The following is a 14,329-nucleotide window of genomic DNA, read 5'->3' as shown; positions in this document are numbered from 1 at the left end:
CGCGGCCTCTCGTTGCGGAGCACAGGCTCCAGACACGCAGGCTCAGTAGTTGTGGCTCACGGGCCTAGTAGCTCCGCGGCATGTGGGATCTTCCCAGACCAGGGCTTGAACCGTGTCCCCTGAATTGGCAGGCAGATTCTCAACCACTGCGCCACCAGGGAAGCCCCCTGAGGCTCCTTTTAACCACCTTCTACACCAGGGTGGATCTGGGTTCTTAGATGCTAAGGCAGAGAAGCCCTGGATTGGCTCACAGGTTAGGGGCTTTGCAGAACAAGAAGCTTCTTTCCATGTGTCTTTAGCCTAATAATAGGTCAGTGTCATGGTTGGGTGCTGCCGACAGGTGTGTTTTGTTTGGTTTATGCAACATTTATAAAAATGGGAGCTCAATTGAACAAACCTGGCAGTTTCACAGATTTGGATTTCTGGCTTCTCTTGAAAGGTTTGGAGGATCTGACAACACTGGGCTCCCAGCCACATGGCAGCATCTGTCCAGAGCTGATCGGCTGTCATCCCCTTTGCATTCCTGTGCTCTCCAGTTTGCCACAGTCCCCACCCTTCCTTTTGCTCCAACACTGAAAGTCACTTACCTTTTATCATTTTATCTACAGTTTTTCTTTTATACTGGATTCGGTTTACTCATGTTGTATGCCCCAGGGAGGCATTCGAGCTTGCAACTCCCAGATTAGATAAATGTTAGCTCACACTGTCTTCTCTGACTTATTGGATGCCCTGAAGCACTGTCAGAGGGGTGGCTGGGAGAGTCAGCACCCACTGCAGAGTTCCTGGCCCCATCTTGTTTTTCCATTGATGTACTGAAGGGTGAGGCATGGGCCAAACTCTCTGATGTAGAGAGTCTCCCTGGCTACTTCTCCAGGGTGCTAAGCCTCCCCCTGCAGCCAGGCACAAGGGTTCAGGGGTCAGCAGACACTTCAGCTTGCAGACTTCCAGCCTGCCCATTGGCAGCCCCAGAGGGGGCCACATCCCCAGCCATGAACAAAGTCTCTTTAGTGTGACACCTGTTGACTCTCGTGGAAAGGGATGAGGTGTGAGTCAGCTCAATCTTGTCCTCTTCAGTTGGCGTGACCCATGGGTAGCAACGGTAAGCAGGCCGGAATCCAGAGCGAAACCTGGGGGATGGAGGGTCATCTTGAGCAACGGAGTGAGGGCGGCAGTTATGGGAACTGTCCTGTGGCTGCTCCCACCTCCAGGAGCCGATCTCTCCTCCAGAGGAAAGTCGCTGCCTCGCTCCTAAGAGCTCAGGGTCTCTGGGGAGACACGTTCTTTAGTGGATTTGGTTTTTGGAAACAACCAGAAGTAATCTGGAGCTAAGTCCAAGAACTGAAGTGAGCAGAATGAGACCGTTTGTTATTACAAACAAACAAAAATAAACCAAGTTCGGTCATAAAGACACAACAGATTTTCTTGTTCGATTTGTTAATTGGCTTCTAAAGGAGTATGCAAAGAGGAGCCTTAAAAACTTGGGGCTTTGGCAATGTTGGGTAGAATACGGATGCTTTGAAAGAAAATATACACATGGAACTACCAAGTTTTAGTACATTTGCTTAAAAAATAGACAACTTTCCCCAAGGCAGCAAAGAGGGTCCACCTGTAAATTGGAGATCAGAGGAGGCAGAGAGTGACTGGAAGAAGTGAGAAAGAGCCGGCAGAACAGATGAGACCCTGTGTGATGCGGAGGGAGGGAAAGAACTATATGGTCTGTTCCCGGAGACGCAGGGTTCCGAGTTTCAGAAGAGCAGGCCCGATTTTGGTTCCTCCCGCTGGAGCTCTGAAGGTTTCGTGGTACAGCCCAATAAATGCCTTTATTATGGGAGCTTCATGGCCTCTGCCCACACTCAGCATGTCCCAACCCGAGCTCCCCACCCTTTTCCCCCAACACCCCCCTAGTCGTCCTCGTCTCAGTTCCTGACAACTGACCACGCTGTCCTTCCACTAGTTCAGGCCAGACACCTGGGGTCATCCTTGACTCCCTCTCCATCAAATTCTGTTGGCTCTACCTTAGCAGTCTCCGGACTCTGACCACTTGTCACATGTCTAAACCCACCATCTCTCGCCTGGATTATTGCACCTGCCTAACCATCTCCCTGCCTCCCCCACCTTGCTCCTCTGTGGTCCAGTTCCAACACAGTTGCAAGACTGATTCTTTTAAAAGGGAATCAGAGCATGTGTTTCCCCCGCTCAGAACACTGCAAGGCTCCTCATGTCAGAGAACCAGCCCAAGTCCTTACCTTGACCACAGGGTCCTTTGGCTGTTCCCTCTGCCTGGAATTCTTGTCCAGACACCTACAGGGCCCACTCAGTCCTCAAGTCTGCTCAAAAGACCCCTTAGTAAAGCCTACCCTGACCATCCTGTAAAATCACAACCCTATGCCCATTACTTCCCCCGGCACTTCCTGTCCTCTCTTACCCGGCTCTACTTTTTCTTTTTTCTATAGGATTTATCACCTAATACACAATGTATATTTACTCATTACATTTGCTTATTGTCTATCTCCACCTCCCCACTAGAGGGTCAGCTCCCCGAGGATAGTGATCACTGTTTTTGTTCCCCAGGGTGTCCCAAGGGCCTGGAACAGTGCCGGGCGCACAGAGCCACTGGTGAACGTTTTGCGGAAGAATGAAAATTCCGCCAGGAGCACCAGTCTTCAGAGCTATTGTCATCAAATACTGAATGATTCAGAAGTTGTAAAGCCCTGGGGTGTTCAGACTCCCAGGGACTGTGTCTTTGGGTAGCGGGAGAGTGACCAGTGCACAGACACAGAAGGCTGGGAGCCCCCTCCCTGATGTGACAGTCCCTGTCTCCAAGTTCGCACTCCTACAACTGCATGCAAGAGAAATGTGTGATGCGGGGATGAGATTAAAGGCCTTGGAGACACATGGAATTCCTGCTGTATGAGTTTAGGAGAGTCTTCCTTTTGGAGGCTCAGTTTCCTCATCTGTAAAATGGGGATAACACCTCCCTCCCATTATATATTTGCCTCTCAGGAGACAAATGGAAGGTTCTGGCAGCCATTAAACAGTCAAAAAAAAAAAAAAAAAAGTACAGTCTCTTACTTCCTTCGGGCCTGCCCCGGGTGGGATATCTGAGCAACAAAGATCCTACTGGCATTATGAGTGGTGTGGACATGTGGGCAGGGAGGTGATAAAAGATGCCCAGGGCCAACCTCACGCACATCATTGCCTTGTTAAGGCCAGGACTCAGTGTCCACCTCTCATCTCCTCTTACCTGGCTCCACCGTCAAGGCTTTCTGAGAGGCTGAACGACTTGCTCTGCAAGCAGGACTCCTGGGCTGGGGCTCCTGCCTGGCCCAGCACCTCCTCACCTGTGCAAGTGCCCCTGAGCAAATGCCAGCCCCTCTCTGGGACTACACTTCTCTAGAAGTACAAGGGTTGGGGGGAAGTGAGAACTTGGCTCCTTCCTTTCTGGCAGTGTCTGCCAAGGTCACTTCCTAGCTGCCCTGAAAGCCCCTTCTGTGATCTTCCAGGGAGCAACCTGCTCCCCCTCTAGTCTTGGCCCCCAGCCTCAGGTTGAGTGCTTCGTTCTGCTGCGGTTGGCGCTGTTCTCCTCGCCCAGGGACAGTCCTCAGTTCTTCCTCAGTGTAGGAAGCTCTTAAAACCATCAGTCCCTCCCTCCTTTACCTGGCTCCTTCCTTCCACCCTCTCTGGCTGTCCTTCTCCCTCTCTCCCCTCCCTCCATCTCTCTGTCCCCCTCCTTTCTTCTCCTTGTCCCAGATGCAGCCCCCAGAAGAAAGAGCAGGGGCAGGCAGACGTGAGAGCTGTGGCCTGGGCAACAGGGCAAAGCTTTGGGGAGGAGGTGGGGCTCGAGTTAGGCCTGGACCAGAGGGAGGACTGTGCTGGGGGCTCCCTGGGAGGATGGTAATCCCATGGTGGCGGGGATGGACGGGCACAGGCTCGAGCTGTGCAGGGGAGTCCAGGTGGAGCTAGGCTGGGGAGAGGGGCTGGGGTGAGGGCTCACCTGTGGTTGAGGCAGCAATAAGTGATGGGATTGTACATGGTGGAGCTCATGGCCAGCCAGAAGAGCGCCAGGTAGACCTGCTGGATGAACTTGTGGCAGTAGATGTCCTCCTGGAAGCTTCCCAGGATGAAGAAGAGGTGGTAGGGCAGCCAGCAGATGGCAAATGTCACCACCACCAGCACCATGGTCTTCACAGACTGGTCCAGGAGAGACTCAGGTCACTCCTCAGCCTGGAAGCCCCAAGCCCCAGTTTTCCCGAGGGGAAGCACGAGGCACGTCTCATGCCAGCCTGAGAAGCCCTCAGTAAGCAGGCCCTGTCTACCTCCACAGGCTCAGGCCCCTAGAGCTTCTGCTACCCAGACGCTCCTGGGCCTTCCACCTCGGGGCTTTTGCTCAGGCTGGTCTCTCTGTCCACACTGCTGTCTTTCCTTTGAAGTCCTCACTCCTCAAAGCCCAGCTCGGTAGCCACCTCCTCTAAAAGGCGGCTTGGATCCCTGTTAGAGCCGAGCAGCTCCCCTCCCTGGAGAGTGGATGAGCTGTCGTTCCTAACCCCATCCTTAGAGGAGACCATGCCAGCTACGCGTTCCAAGGTCTCCCTCTCCCTGCAATCTGTGTCTGCCACAGCCCAAAGACCAAAGGAAGTCCGCCCGCCCGGGAAGAAGGAATGAATGTTCTGGCCAGGGACTTGGGACAAGGGCAAGTTACAGGTGGAGTCTATCCTCCGCGGCGCCCTCTAGGCGACGTGCCCGGAATGGCTGATCCCGAGGCGGGGCCAAACTTCCGGCCCCGCTCCCGGAGTTCACCTTCTCGGCCTGCAGGTGGCGCAAGTTGGTGCCATGCACCTCGTACCCTGGGACACTGCGTCTCCAGAGCGTGAGACCGATGACACTGTAGGCGACGAACGTCACCACGAGAGGCAGGAAGTAAATGAGGGCGATCACCACGAGGTGGTACCTGGAAGGAGAATCAAGGGACTAGGCACGGGGCGACCTGGGGGAGACTCCAGCATCCGCCAGCACTCAATCCCCAGGACCTTGCTGACGCCCCTGAGCTGTCCCTGGCGGGCTACCCTGGGCCACCTCCCAAGGGTTTGGTTTGAAAAAAAAAAAAAAAAAAAAAAGTAAAAAAAAAAAAGAAGGGCAGACTGGCTAGCACATGTGCCCAATGAGAGTTTCCCCTGCTGCAAAAGGGACACCTGTGTTAGCTCTGAGTCCTTCCAAGTGACAGACAAGTTACCAAACAAGGAAATAAATAGGAATGAAAAAGTTAACCAAGTAATACATTTGTTTAAAATTTTAAATGCCGTTAAGCACAAAGGAGGAAGTAAAATTATGTATCTCACCCCCACCACTGTTAATGGTTTGGAATATTTCTTCCAGAATCATGTAATATATGTGTATATGTATATGCACATATGTATTAGATAGATTATGTATATCTTCTATATCTGCAACTGTCTGTCTAGATAGATTTCCTAGAGTTGATATGGTTCTATCCTGCACGAACATCCCTAGCAGGGAAGGGGCAGTGGAGACAGGCCACACTGTACGTGCTGGTGGAGCATCTCTTCCTGACTATGAGCATTTGGTTGGGAACATGGCTCACATCTGCAGATACTCTTTCACACCACCTGTGAGCAGGTGGCCCGGAGCACCATTGATGGCGCTCATCCAGTCCCCGTGGAGGACACCCGGGGCTGTGTTGAGGCCTTCTCATTTCCTTTTGGAAAGATGCATGCTGCCCATTCTGGTTTCTGAGCGATGCTGTAGCCTCTCTCTGACAAGGCCCAAGCAGGAGCATCCGGTGAATGGACCCAAGACCCCTGGCCCTGTCATGTGACCTTTTTCTAGGAGAACAGAGGTGTACCCAAGCCCCTCCTTTCCTCCCCGTGTGCCAGCCTTGCTGGGTCCCTTTCAAGAGGTACTGACACCTGGAGGGAGGGGAGTAGGTGGCTCCAGCAAACGTCTTCCCTAAAGCCTGAGTTTAGAATTCGGCTTGCTTACTCTTTTGGCAAGCAGGCTAATTACAAAAGGTTTGGGGGCTCCTAGACTCCCCGATCATCATCTGTCCTACTGTGGAGCAGGTGAGGGTGGAGCAGCAGCCAGGTGCCAGGCCCTTGTACCTTACCTTCATTGTGACGTCACAGAGTGTCTGAGATAGATAGACCTTGAGGATCAGCAGGGCCACCTGTCTCAGCACCCAGAGCGGGAAAATGAGGCTCAGAGAGGCACAGGAAGTCTGTGTCCTGTGAAACAGCTCTATACGGACTTAACGCACAAATGATTTTCCTTCCACTGAGGGTCAGCCCTGTGGAGTCGGAAGAACTGGGTTCTTGCCTAGCATCTAATTTAAAGCATGACCTTGGGCAAGTCAGATCTCTCCCTCAGTCTGTTTCCCATTTGTAAAACAAGGAGTTAATCTCTACCATCCTTCCCAAGTATGAGTGACGCCTTTCTGTTGCCTCATTCTTTCGTGGGTCGGTTCAGGTTAGGAATTCACTCTGGGCTAGGTTCCCACACAAAAGGGAGTGCCAAGGAGCTTTGGGAACCATCTTCTAGGGCCTGCCAGAATCTCATAGCCTGGACTGCCTTTTTTTGTATTTTGATTTGGGGAGCGTATGTGCATTTTCCTAGATTCCTACACACACAGGATGTGAGCCTGTACGGATGGAGCCCCCAGTCTAAATCTCAGAAGCTCCCCAACCCAAGAACAAATAATATATTCTTGCACACGAGAAACCAGGCTTTCCCCCAAATCCTCTCAGAATTCGAAGTAGCACCAAAGTATAGCCTTCCTAGCCCACCTCTGCCCTCCTGTTTTCCCCTGTTGCCTGGAGCAGAGTCGGAAATCACCATCCCCAGAAAGGTGGTGGTTGGTACCCTAAATTCTTACTGGTCCATACCTCAGAGAGAAAAGCTCACTGTTAAGGTGGAGAAACACCGCCCCGCAGTGGCCAGTCAGGAAATGTTCTGCTCTCCGCCCCTTCCCAAAGCCAAGAAGGGGGGCGGGTCCCTACGTAGACTCCGCCCCTGGAGCCGTGAGTCCTGAGAACGTGGGCTACGGAACGAGGGCAGAGACGCAGGGCAGCAGTTTCCCGGGAAACTCAGCAGTTGCCAGGAACAGGCTTCTCAGAGGAATGGCGCCTTCCCCGAAGGCCGCAGCGTGGCGCTCTTCTGTCTGGTGCTCGGGACGGGAGGAGACCAGGTAGGGGCGGGCGTTGGGGGAGGAGTGTTAAAAGAGGCGGGAGAGGGAGTTGAGCTGTCGCTGTGCTCTGGCGGCTCTGGGCTCAGAGCGTGCACATCCTCGGGCTTGGGGCAGCTGGGCTTTTCTTGGACTAAATCTGCCAGGTTTGTTTTCGTTTGTTCCCCGTTTAAACTACCACCTACTGGGCGCCGGTTCTGTGCCAGGCACCGTGCTAAGTTGCGTCAGGTACATTTTCTCTTCTGTGTTCGCAACAACCCCTGAGCAAGGTTCTCGTACTAATCCCCTTTAAGAGAGAAGGAGCCAAAGGGTCAGAGAGGTTAAGTGACTACAAAGGGTCCTCGGCCAGCAGGGGACAGCGCAGGACTCCAACTTGACTACTGTCTCCAGAACCTCAACCAATTCTTTATCCTCTACTACCAACCCCCCCCCACCCCCCCACCCCCCGTGCTTGGGGATGACAAAGCCACACCCGCTGTGAGAACTGGGCAGACTGACTCCCAGAAAGGGAAAGGACTTACCCAGTGTCACACAGCAGCTGCACCACGCCTGAGTTCTGTTTTCTCCCCCCATCCCCCAGCCCACGGTGCCTGCCTCAGGTCAAGTCCACTCCAGGCTCCTCCTGAAAACATCCCAGGCTCTGGCACCTGCCCTTTCTTTCTGTCTCGGTACCCTGACATGTCCCTTATTTAAGTAAGAGTGGTGAGGAGATTGGGCTCTGAAGCAGGACTGCCTGGATTTAAATCTTCGATTTACCACTTACTAGCTGTGTGGTCTTAGGCACATTACTTAGTTTTTTTTAGTGCCTCAGTTTCCTCATCTGAAAAATGGGAATAATAATACATACATACTCATATTGTTAGGAGAATCCAGTGGGTTCATATATGTAAAGTACTTAGACCAAACCTGACATTTAGTAAGTGCTAAGTGTTACTTTTAGTTGATACTGTACTCACATAATCCCCAGTTCACTCACAGACACATGTGCACACCCATACATACACCCTGCACATGTGTACGTGCACATATGTGCATGCACACACACACATGCATGTGCGCATGCTCCCCCACCCCCAGGCCTTACAAAAGGTGCGAGGCCACCACGCACTTGGTGGCACCCCGGTCCATGGTGATGGGGCAGTAGAAGCAGTGGGGGAAGGCGAGGGCCAGGGCCACCGGCCAGAGGCCAGCAATTACTGCTCTGGTGCTGGGGGCCGAGAGCCGTGGCTGGAAGGGGTGGACGATGGCCATGTACCTGTGAGCAGAGGGCGGTGTGAGTGGTGGGTGCCCTCCCGTCAGACCAGCCCAGATCCGCTAGTCCCATTCCCTGCACCCTGGCTGACGACCTGCAGAGAGCCAGCTGGGCTGGTGCTCTCCCACAGCCATGTGGGACACTAGCGCCCTACACGCCTGCCCACCCCACCCGGTTCCACCACATGGCCTCCCTCTGAGCGCGGATATGCTCTCGATGGCCACAAGAGAGCGGTGTGGCAACACCGGCAGTCCATCTGGGGCCTTGTCCTGAAGCTCAGCCCTGCCGAGTTCCCCAGCCACACAGCCTGTCTTCCGTTCAGAAACCTTAACAGAGCCCAACGGTCTCCTGGACAAAGCCCAAAGCAGCTGCCCACCAGCTTTCTGCCGTGGAGGAACTGCTCTACATACACCGAGACGGCTTTGGTCCTAGATGACCCCCGGGCCTTCCTCCCTGGGATTAATCTGAACCCTGAGACCAGGCCAGAGCAATAGGACGCAGCTCAAATCCCACTCTCACAATAAAGCTGATCCTGACACCCATCTAACACTACGACCTGTCCTCCCCCAGCACACATACCTTAGTGCCTCGGATCCCCTTCCTGGTATTTTTCCATAGCACTCATGACCTCAAAATACAACATATCATTTGTTTAGTCTTGTGTTTATTATTTAAATTCTCACTAGGGCAGGCACCTTTGTCTGTTTCTTCCCCCAGTGCCCAGAACAGTATCTGTACATAGTAGGCATTGAACATAAGAATGAATGAAGAAATGAATGGACGAGTCACCATTATTACCATCCTGACCTGAGCCACCATCCTTCCTCACCTGGGTTATTATTCAATGTCCTCCTGCCTGGTCTCCTGGCTCCCACCCTGCCCTCTACAGTCCGTACTACCCACCCTCCACCCAGCCTTTAAAATGGAAGTTCCATGAGACCATGACTCCAGGACTCTTTTCCCACTGGTGTTTATTCCCCAGTGCCTGAAACAGTGCCTCAAATACCTGAGTGAATGAAAAGAAAGTCTTAGGGGACCTTCAGATCTCCCGACTGATCACTCCTCCACCCCTCCTGCCCCCACCCCATCCCCGTCAGAACGTCACAGTCTGCAGCCCCAGAGAGCGGCATCAGGGAAGTAATTGGCCCCATCTTAATGATATAGTAACTGCGTGCAGTGTTAAAATTTCCCCTCATATATCTAGGAATAGGATGACAATATAAGCAATTTCCTTTCAGTAAAACAAAGATCAGCTCCAGAGAAGAACACTTCAGAAGGTCCCTAAAACACTGTTGGTCTTCCCCTGTAGCCTTGAACAGCCGTCTAGTGCAAAGTTCTTCCTTGTGTCTAACGTGAACCTTACTTGCTTCGGTTCCACAGTCCCCTGTCTGACAGATGCATAGTTTAGGATCATGATCAGGTTAGGAGGCAACTAATTCACTGGGTTCTACCCTTAACTTGCTGTGTGACTGTGGGCAAGTTACCAGCCCTGTGTGAACCAAGAAAAGCGAGCCGACTCCTCGCAGCTGCCCCCTCTTGCCTGTCGGCGGCGCTGGTGGTCATGGAGTAGATGCTGACAAACATGGCTGTGATGGGGAAGAGGTTCTGGAAGTAGCAGAAGGTACGGCCAAAGTACCAGATGTTGTGGCTGGCGTAGACGAAGTTGAAGGCGGCGTTGAAGGCGGCCATGCAGAGGTCGGCCAGGGCCATGTTGACAATGAAGTAGTTGGTGACTGTGCGCATCCTCCAACGGGCGAGGATTATCCAGATAACCGCAGCATTGCCCATCACAGCCACCAGCACCGGGGCCAGGTAGGCTGCTGCCCACAATGCCAGATGCCAGCCAGGCATGGAGAAGGCTGTGATGCTTGTGGTGTTGCTCTCAAGGCCAGATGAGATGTTGGTGTCGGTCACCATGGCACAGGCTCCCATGGCTGCCTCTGGGTCTGGGACAACAATCTAGCTCCTTGACTCCTTCCAGGCCCTGGTGCCCTGCCGGATATGCTGTAGAAGACAAATCCTCTTTGGTGCATGAGTATGGGCGAGCGAGGGAAGCACTCCTGTGCAAAGCCAGGCACATCTGGGGAGCCAGGGGGCACTCCCAAGTCTCAAGCAAAGATGAGTTAGGCTGAGCAGAAAGCCGGGTCCAGAGCCGTTGGCATTTTACATTCCCATGGCCTGGCCAGACTTCTCCAATGTCATGTGGACATCTAGAATCCAAGACATGCTTTCAGAGCAAGAAACATCCTTATAAATCATCAATCACCCCTTCGTTGAAGAAATGGAAAAACAGATTCCAAGAGGGGACCAGCCCGGGTCACACAGTAAGTTGGTGATAAAGCCAGGACTCAACCCAGGTCCCTCCTAATGCAATTCAGGGAACATTCTGGATCAGACGCACACACAGCAGCCATCTTTGGATTCCATAGGTCAGCTGCAAAGCAGGCTCTCTCTCCAGGCGTTGGGGTGCAGGCAGGGCTGCCAGCCCGTGGTTGCCTCCCTGCCGCTCTCCGGGCGGGGCGTGCTGGGTGGTGAGGGCCTTGGCGGAGGTGTTTTCTGCTCACGAGGTCGGGCTGCCCCCTGCCCTTCGTCCCACCCCTGCGTGGACGGCCCGGCCTTGTCTCTTGAGGGAAGATTTAGGACTGGCTGCTGAGGCAGGGAGAGACCCAAGGGAAATGGGAGGTGGCAGCGGTGGGGCTGGGCATGCGGGGCACAGTCCTTGGTAGGGTGTTTACATTCAGCGGTGCTGGAGCTACATCTAGAATGTGATTAGGGGCACGGGCTTGGGAGCCCCAGGGACTCCAGGCAAGTCTTTTAACCTTTCCCAGCTTCAACTTTCCCATCTGAAAACAATAGGAACAGTACGGTGCGCATCTCACAAGATGTTGGTGAGTTTTAATGAGATAACGTACGTAAAGTCTATTTAGCACAGGAGCTGGCAGGTAAAAAACATGTCAAGGAGTTGTAGCCCTGCGGGAGGCCCCCACACAGCTCAGGGCTCTGCTGGCCGAGGCAGGACGTAAAGCATTTCTAACACGTTCTCAGTTGATTCTGGTGCTGCTGGTCCAGGGACCTCACTTTGAGAACCACTGTCTTAGGACAAGGGCAGGGCTCGCTGCCTCTTCTGTGAGCTCCAGAAAACCCCGAGGGGCTGCCCACAGACTCTACTCTTGGTCATTGACCGTGTGCATGTGTGTTGGGTGCTGCCTGAAGCTGCAATGCTGTGTCTGAGTGATTGTGTGTGTGACAGACGTGTGTAAACACACACACACTCGGTGCACCTGTGCACATCTGTGGGTGTGTGGACCCTCAAGGCTGGGCAGGCTCATAAGGGCAGGGCGTGTCCCTCATTAAAGCCGAGGAGGGCTTCAGTCACCAGCATTGGTGGCCCTGCTGGGCTGCTGGGCTAAGTGTGTGCTTGGTCTCCTGGGAAGCCAGCCGCGTTCCTTGAGGAGGGGCTGCTTGCAGGGGCCCCTGCTCCTCCTGTGGGTATGTGTACCGTGGGGCCCCGGGCCTCCTCTCGCCCAGAGTCAGCTTCAGACACAACTGGCTCCAGCCCTGGCCAAGCCGTGGGGCAGAGGCCTGTTCCTTGTCTGGATCGGGCCACCAGCCTCTGTTTGCATGTCTGCCCTTTGCTGAAGGGCCTCTGCCTTTGATGCCTTTTGGTAGCAGCGGTAGCCACTCAACTTTAGGGCTTGTTTGTCTCATGCTCCACTGACCAGGGTTTTGGAGGTAGAATGTATAGAAATAAGGACGTAACTGCAGGGCAGTCTTCTCTGTTTGCGGTTCTGCCTCCTACTCCAGGCAGCCAGAGTTTGTTGAGTTTCAGGTGCAAGCCCAGTGCAGGGAAGCCCTAGAAGCCCCAAATAGCACGCTTTCTTCCTCCCCCCAGCGTCCCGCCACCTCCACTGTGTATGTGAAGATTATGTGTTGGAGCTGCGGAATCCAAGAGTTTTATTTCCCCCTTAAATCATGTGCTCTCACGCCTTTCCAACTATGTGCTCGTGGCCTCGTGGAAGGAGAGGGTGGGGGCCGCCCCGCCCTGGACAAAGGGTTTACCAATCAGCCTTGCCGCTCAGAGCTGGCCTGCTGAGTTCATCGCTAAATAATGTCCTTGAAGGCTGCTCTTTGTCAAAACAGAAAAACATTCTAAATTCCTTTAGCTCCTATGGACGCGTCAAGACTCCAGTTTGCTCTTCGAGCATGTATGGGGGAAGTTCCCTCCGCCAGGAAGTGGAGGGGAAGGCCGCCCGTGGGTTCTGGCTGGCTGGGCTGAGGTGATTGCGCAGGTTGGGGACCCTTGGGAGATGACTCTGGTTCAGACTTTAGAGTGCAGGATGTTTATTAAGGAGTGCATGGGATCAACCCCTGGCGAAGGGAGGGGAAAGAAGCAGGTGTGGGCGGAAGGGGAAGTTGAGCGGGGATGGTGAGACAGCGGCCTTGGACAGCCCCGGGTTGAGTCACTCTGAGCTAGAATGGCCTGTTAGAGTTACCCTCATGGTTTGTGCTATTGTGGTCTTGAAGCAAGCATCCTGAAGACCAGAGTCGGAAGTGATCTGTGTTTCAGGGAGTTTGGAGGAGAAGAAGGTGGGAGCTGCTGCAGGGATGAGGGAAGGGAGGGAAAAGGGGCTCCGGGAAGCGTTGTGGCCTGGGTGCCCCTCAGCAGTGTCCCAGAGATGCCTTTGGAAGTCGCCTGACCGTGTCTCTGGCTGGGCTTGGGCCCTTGGTCCTGGCTTCGGTGGGTCACATGCAGCTGTGGGTCATCTGGTCACGACGAAGTTCACAGGGCTGTGGGCAAAATGAGGGTGAGGACAGCGCACTGAGCTTTTTATTCCGGTGAATGAATCCCGTTTGAAGGCTCAGCCTTCGTTCTGAGACTATGCCCTTCTTGCTCGTTGGGTTAAAGTGTCCTTCCTGTCATGAAATAATGGTGACGGCAGATGGTCGCTGTGTTCCTGGGTTTTCTTTTTCTCTCATATTTCTTACTCAGTGGAATAACCTTCTGGTGAGCTGTGTGGTTACTTCAGTTAGGTTTCTGATATTTTATTGGTCTATGAAATTCAGAGACTCAGGAGCCCTGATCTAGTTCCTCATTTGGAGAAGAGAGGGGGAGCCCCCGAGATGGGAAGGCTTGTCCTGGGTCCTCTGGCCCTGGAGGGGGGCCGCTTCCTGAGGGCTTCCCTCGTCCTGCACTGGCCTGTCTGCCTCTGCTCGCTTGTGGCCCATCAAACCCACCTCCCGGTTACTTCCCTGTCACACAGGCAGGGAACTCCTCCGGACCTGGATTGTGTCTTATTTATGTCTGGTGTCTAGGAGAGTAGTCAGTATATCAGGTGCACTATAAATGTTGATTGAATCAAAATGTTGATGAATAAAATTTAAAATATGACTCGGGGTGAGGGATGATACATTGTATATATAACATATATCATCTATCTATATCTAATATATATATCTGAAAGCCTTATACTAATGGCGCTGGCACTAATGGTGGGATTTTAGGGAACTTTGAGTGGGCAGGGCAGTATAAAGCCTGGTACATGGCACACAGTAGGTGCTCAACAAATGCCAGATGAATAAATGAATAACAAATAATAAAGTTTAAAACATCACCCTGTCAGGGATGATGGGAGTAGCATTCTTATTTTCACAGAATCTAAAGCTTAAACTAAAAGAACATGTGCATGTAGGTCGGGCAGAGCTTTTGGAGGATGTTAGGGTCTCCGCAGCATTCCAGGATTTATTCCTCACAGATAGCCCCCCCCCCCACCTGGTCCACAGACTAGAGGGTCCCAGGCTGGCCCCTTTAGCAGATGGGCTCTGGGCCCTCCACCCGCTGGCCCAGAGTCTGGGACTTCAGCTGGGAGAGGGAGAGTTGCCAT

The 14,329-nt window shown here is 53.2% G+C and overlaps 1 protein-coding gene across 1 annotated transcript; it reads right to left on the bottom strand.

Annotated features, from left to right (window-relative positions):
• Nucleotides 1-910: 910 nt before the first annotated feature.
• On the bottom strand, nt 911-10,379 carry TACR2 (tachykinin receptor 2). The gene is made up of 5 exons (XM_065894193.1): nt 9,988-10,379; nt 8,280-8,450; nt 4,798-4,948; nt 3,995-4,191; nt 911-1,127 (listed from the first exon to the last, which is right to left on the bottom strand). The coding sequence occupies exons 1-5, from the start codon at nt 10,377-10,379 to the stop codon at nt 911-913; spliced, it is 1,128 nt and encodes a 375-aa protein (XP_065750265.1).
• Nucleotides 10,380-14,329: the final 3,950 nt, after the last annotated feature.

The sequence above is a fragment of the Phocoena phocoena genome, chromosome 16, assembly GCF_963924675.1.
Source record: "Phocoena phocoena chromosome 16, mPhoPho1.1, whole genome shotgun sequence".
NCBI lineage: Eukaryota > Metazoa > Chordata > Mammalia > Artiodactyla > Phocoenidae > Phocoena > Phocoena phocoena.
Note: the sequence above shows the minus strand (reverse complement) of the source record. Positions and strands in the feature narration are given on the sequence as shown.

Coding starts and splice junctions, on each gene's coding strand:
- TACR2 (XM_065894193.1), bottom strand. CDS start 10,379: ATGGGAGCCTGTGCCATGGTGACCGACACCAACATCTCATCTGGCCTT. Junction 8,451..9,987: donor ACCACCAGCGCCGCCGACAG/GCAAGAGGGGGC, acceptor CTCTGCTCACAG/GTACATGGCCATCGTCCACC. Junction 4,192..4,797: donor GCCACCTGCAGGCCGAGAAG/GTGAACTCCGGG, acceptor CTCCTGGACCAG/TCTGTGAAGACCATGGTGCT.